This window comes from Littorina saxatilis, linkage group LG16 (assembly GCF_037325665.1).
Source record: "Littorina saxatilis isolate snail1 linkage group LG16, US_GU_Lsax_2.0, whole genome shotgun sequence".
In the NCBI taxonomy this organism is placed as follows: Eukaryota; Metazoa; Mollusca; class Gastropoda; order Littorinimorpha; family Littorinidae; genus Littorina; species Littorina saxatilis.
Genome location: NC_090260.1, coordinates 26,459,505 through 26,465,136, shown reverse-complemented (window position 1 = coordinate 26,465,136; position 5,632 = coordinate 26,459,505). Strand labels below are relative to the sequence as shown.

The 5,632-nt window shown below is 42.5% G+C and overlaps 1 protein-coding gene across 1 annotated transcript in view; it reads right to left on the bottom strand.

The window, feature by feature from the left end:
• Nucleotides 1-2,095, bottom strand: part of LOC138949939 (fibrinogen beta chain-like) — an 8,494-nt gene extending 6,399 nt beyond the window's left edge. Inside the window, exon 1 of the mRNA XM_070321722.1 lies at nucleotides 1,587-2,095. Coding sequence (XP_070177823.1) covers nucleotides 1,587-1,913 — 327 coding nt within the window. The 5' untranslated portion in view covers nucleotides 1,914-2,095. The remainder of the gene's footprint in view (nucleotides 1-1,586) is intronic.
• Between the last annotated feature and the right edge of the window lie 3,537 nt (nucleotides 2,096-5,632).

The window sequence follows — 5,632 nt, the reverse complement described above, 5'->3', positions numbered from 1 at the left end:
CAGTGTGGTGTCTTACCTTGTTCCTCAGTGTGGTGTCTTACCTTGTTCATCAGTGTGGTGTCTTACCTTGTTCATCAGTTTGGTGTCTTACCTTGTTCATCAGTGTGGTGTCTTACCTTGTTCATCAGTGTGGTGTCTTACTTTGTTCATCAGTGTGGTGTCTTGTTTTGTTCATCAGTTTGGTGTCTTACCTTGTTCATCAGTGTGGTGTCTTACTTTGTTCATCAGTGTGGTGTCTTACTGTGTTCATCAGTGTGGTGTCTTACCTTGTTCATCAGTGTGGTGTCTTACTTTGTTCATCAGTGTGGTGTCTTACCTTGTTCCTCAGTGTGGTGTCTTACCTTGTTCATCAGTGTGGTGTCTTACCTTGTTCATCAGTGTGGTGTCTTACCTTGTTCATCAGTGTGGTGTCTTACCTTGTTCATCAGTTTGGTGTCTTACCTTGTTCATCAGTGTGGTGTCTTACCTTGTTCATCAGTGTGGTGTCTTACTTTGTTCATCAGTTTGGTGTCTTACCTTGTTCATCAGTGAGGTGTCTTACCCTTGTTCATCAGTGTGGTGTCTTACTTTGTTCATCAGTGTGGTGTCTTACTTTGTTCATCAGTGTGGTGTCTTACTTTGTTCATCAGTTTGGTGTCTTACCTTGTTCATCAGTGTGGTGTCTTACCTTGTTCATCAGTTTGGTGTCTTACCTTGTTCATCAGTGTGGTGTCTTACCTTGTTCATCATTGTGGTGTCTTACTTTGTTCATCAGTGTGGTGTCTTACCTTGTTCATCAGTGTGGTGTTTTACTTTGTTCATCATTGTGGTGTCTTACTTTGTTCATCAGTGTGGTGTCTTACCTTGTTCATCAGTGTGGTGTTTTACTTTGTTCATCAGTGTGGTGTCTTACTTTGTTCATCAGTGCGGTGTCTTACTTTGTTCATCAGTGTGGTGTCTTACCTTGTTCATCAGTGTGGTGTCTTACTTTGTTCATCAGTGTGGTGTCTTACCTTGTTCATCAGTGCGGTGTCTTACTTTGTTCATCAGTGTGGTGTCTTACTTTGTTCATCAATGTGGTGTCTTACTGTGTTCATCAGTATGGTGTCTGACTTTATTCATCAGTGTGGTGTCTTGCTTTGTTCATTAGTGTGGTGTCTTACTTTGTTCATCAGTGTGGTGTCTTACTTTGTTCATCAGTGTGGTGTCTTACTTTGTTCATCAGTGTGGTGCCTGACTTAGTTCATCAGTGTAGACAGTGTCTCATTTACCCTGTGCACCTAGTGCGATGTTCAAGTTTCCCAGTGTATCGGTATATTTGTGACCCTCCACCACGGAATGAGTCGCATGTCACCTTTGCATAATTTTCATATTTTTACATTTTCCTAAAGAGTTTTTTTTATGCTCTATCCAGTGGTGAAACCCGTTTTAGAAAAGAGCAAAAACTGTTTGAGTTATAAGCCTGTGACTAAGGTGACCCTCACACTGTTACCAGACACTTCCCGGACTTTAAGCCTAGCGCAGAGCCGCGAGAGGTGACATGCCACTCATATCGTGGTGGAGGGTCACATTTGTGTTCTGACTTACCCAGTGGGTTTGTGACTTACCCTGGTTATCAGATGACACTGGGCGGGGTATGGAAGACACTGTCCCAGGGACATGTCGTTCCTCATCTCGCACGTCACGGTGTCTGGTTCACCCTCAGGACACACCGTCACACCAGAGCAGTCTTCACTCTGCGAGCATCTGGCGACACACTGGAACTCAGACCGTCCGGTGAAGATGTCCGAACCCTGACCGATGGTATTGCTGGCTGTCGGACATCGGACATAGCTGTCATGTCGCGATGTGAGGTCAATCTCTTGGGCGTCCGACCTGAGCGTAGGAATCAGGAGGAGCATGGATACCAACATCATCCTTACAGTGAGGTACATGTCTTTAAGATGATGCTGTTGACATCCACACAAGACACAGTGATTACCACGAAAAGGTAAGTGTTTAGTGCGCGTGTTCTACCTCTGACAAGTTTGTCGTGAGTTAGTGTTCAGGGCCGGTGTGCAAGACTCGAGGTTAAAGACTTAAAGAGAAAACACGGGATAAACAGTACCATCAATGCAGTTAAAGGCAGAGTAAGCCTCCCGTAAACCATCACAGATACGGTCAGGCTTTTACACACAGTACAAACACCCTTTCATTTAAACACTCACCAATTGAGAACATCCTAGGTGCCCTCCGTAAAGAGCGAACAATTTTCAAAGAATTTATTTTTGCGTGGTTTATCTTACCCCTGAGCCATCGTGAACCCGTGTGATCCAGTTTTCCCTTTTCACAATGCAGTCGTCATAGTTAGTCATTTGAATGCGACTCGGCGTGAGCTTATCTACAATAGCACGTTTTTTATGCACGAAACAACGGCTGTGGTTCACAAGAACTCTAGCGATGGCTTTTGACTGTTGAGAGGAACGGCGATTTGCACTGATAAAACCGTCGTCTGCCACGACCCTTGCGTGACCCTGCTTCCGGGCTTTTCTTTTTTTTAAACTTTCACAACTTCGAATTGTTCTGATTTTGTCTTGATGAAAAACGAATTCTTTTATGATTAAAGAATGTTTGTGTAACAAGCTGTCAATTTATTATTTAGATTTTAAAAGTTAGGTCTTGCGCAAAAACGAGGCGCCATTGTTCTTCAGGGCCAAGTCCACGAAAATAAATTCTTGGAAAATGTCTCACGCTCGACAGAAAGCAGCCAGGATGTTTCCGTTCGGTGAGCGTTCAAATGGAAGTATGCGTGTACTGTATTTAGACGCTCGGGGAGCTCTGTGATGGTTTACGGGAGGCTTACTGTGCCTTTAATCTCGGACTAAAGTCTCTTAATTCGACTCATGCATACCGGCCCACCGCGTATACAAAAGATACATTTACATAACAGTTAAATAGCCGGTGCAACACGAGAAAATTACTCCCACGAGATTTTTACTCCGGAGTAAACATTTTGCACGAAACTTTCGCTCCCTTTACGAACAAAATACTCCACCCGTACACGAGCAAATTACTCCCCACGACAGGTTTACTCCGAGTAAACATTTCGTACGAACATTTTACTCCCGTGACAAATAGATAACGAATAAATTAATCCACCTTAACACAAGCAACTTACTCCCCACGACAGAATCTGATGTTCTCCCGAGTAAAAATTTCGGACGAAACCTTTACTCTCCTGTCTCCTGTCAGTCTTGGTGGTGGGAGGGGTGGAGGGAGTGGTAGCACGACATTCGGTTCGAGTCAGATCCCATATGGGCGTAATCCCATTTCGCCCCCATCCCAGTTTTGCGACATTTCACAAGCCGAGCGTCATATACTACCGTGTTCTACCACTAGCGCCAAATTCCATTTTGGCGCTATCCCGTTTTGCCGCCATCGCATTACGCCCCCATCTCTATTTCGCGACATTTCACAAGCCAAGTGTCATTACATTTAGTCAAGTTTTGACTAAATGTTTTAACATAGAGGGGGAATCGAGACGAGGGTCGTGGTGTATGTGTGTGTGTGTGTGTGTGTGTGTGTGTGTGTGTGTGTGTGTGTGTGTACCCATGTTTCCACAGGTTTGGTTGCCTAAATCACCATAAGGCAACCATCCACACGTGGATGGCAACCTAAACTCTGGATGGCAACCTAATTGTGTGGATGCTCGCTTCATTTAACACCGTTAAATTGACTTTTTTGACGGAAAGAATGTCATAACAATGTTCAAAATGACATTCTTTCCGTCCTCTATAGGCGACGAAATAGGTCAAATTTTGTGCATTTTTTAGTGCAAAATTTTTCGATGCCGGAGCGAGTACTGCACCCAGTGCTGTTGTAGTGCAAGTGCACTAGAAAGGCACTACACCCAGTGCCGCCTCTTAGGTAACCATCCACACTTTAGGTATGTGTGTGTGTGTGCGTGTGTGTGTGTGTGTGTGTGTGTGTGTGTGTGTGTGTGTGTGTGTGTGTCTGTCTGTCTTTGCGTGTGTGTGTGTAGAGCGATTCAGACCAAACTACTGAACCGATCTTTATGAAATTTGACATGAGAGTTTCTGGGAATGATATCCCCGGACGTGTTTTTCTTTTTTGATAAATACTTTTGATGACGTCATATTCGGCTTTTTGTAAAAGTTGAGGCGGCACTGTCACACCCTCATTTTTCAATCAAATTGATTGACATTTTTGTAAAGCAATCTTCGTCGAAGGCCGGACTTCGGTATTGCATTTCAGCTTGGTGGCTTAAAAATTAATTAATGACTTTGGTCATTACAAATCTGAAAATTGTAATATTTTTTTTATTTTTTTTATATAAAACGATCCAAATTTACGTTCATCTTATTCTACATCATTTCCTGATTCCAAAAACATATAAATATGTTATATTTGGATTAAAAAACAAGCTCTGAAAATTAAAAATATGAAAATTATGATCAAAATTAAATTTCCGAAATCGATTTAAAACCAATTTCATCTTATTCCTTGTCGGTTCCTGATTCCAAAAACATATAGATATGATATGTTTGGATTAAAAACACGCTCAGAAAGTTAAAACGAAGAGAGGTACAGAAAAGCGTGCTATGCAGCACAGCGAAACCACTACCGCACTGAACAGGCTCGTCAGTTTCACTCCGTTATGCACAAGCGGCGGACTACGGTCATTGTGAAAAAATGCAGTGCGTTCAGTTTCATTCTGTGAGTTCCACAGCTTGACTAAATGTAGTAATTTCTTCTTACGCGACTTGTTTTATTATTTCGTGTCATACCATTAGCACCGCTCTGATATGGCCCTTCGTGGTCGGCTGGGTGTTAAGCAAAAAAAAAATTAAAAACAATAAAAAAAATTAGAAAAAATACCATTAGCGCGATATCCCTTTTTGGTGCTATCCCATTTTGACGCCGTCCCATTTCGCCCCCATCCCATTTTCGGGACATTTCACAAGCAAATCGTCATTTTAGTATCGTGTTATATACCAATAGTGAGCCGTCCCATTTTGGCGTCATCCCATTTTCGCGCCATCCCATTTTCGCGTCTTTCAACTAGCCACGCGTCACTTTACTATGGCTTATCCCCCCCTCTGCTTCTTTCTCTCTGTAAACTTGTAGGGCTAGTTATTTTTCGGTAACTTACCCAACAACCAAAATCACTTACCCAACAACGGGCCTGAATCCTCGATAGCTCATGGGTAGAGACTGTACACATTATGGATCTACTTTTTGCGACTCAAAAGTTCAGAACACTCTAATGTACAAAATATACATTTCTGGAGCAAACAATACAACCATACCGTACTTAAACCAGCAACTACAGACTTGAACACATGAATCTCCATATAAAATCCATGAGTTTGGTTGTTTTCTGAATTCAGATCTGCCGTGCACAATCGTTTATCGCTAGCAAGATTCCAAGGAAAAGTAACTCTCATACTTTGTCTAGCGACACGAGTAGTTCCCCTTCCAGATTTCGGCTGCACCGACAAGACTGCAATCCGACGGTCAGTTTTCAACAATATTTCATTTTATAAACAGATCACACGCAATCAATTGCAAACATTTAATCAACGTAAAGAACATGCAGCGGTTTCATACACTATTTTGCCCCAGAAAACTAAACTTCATACAGTTTTTAACG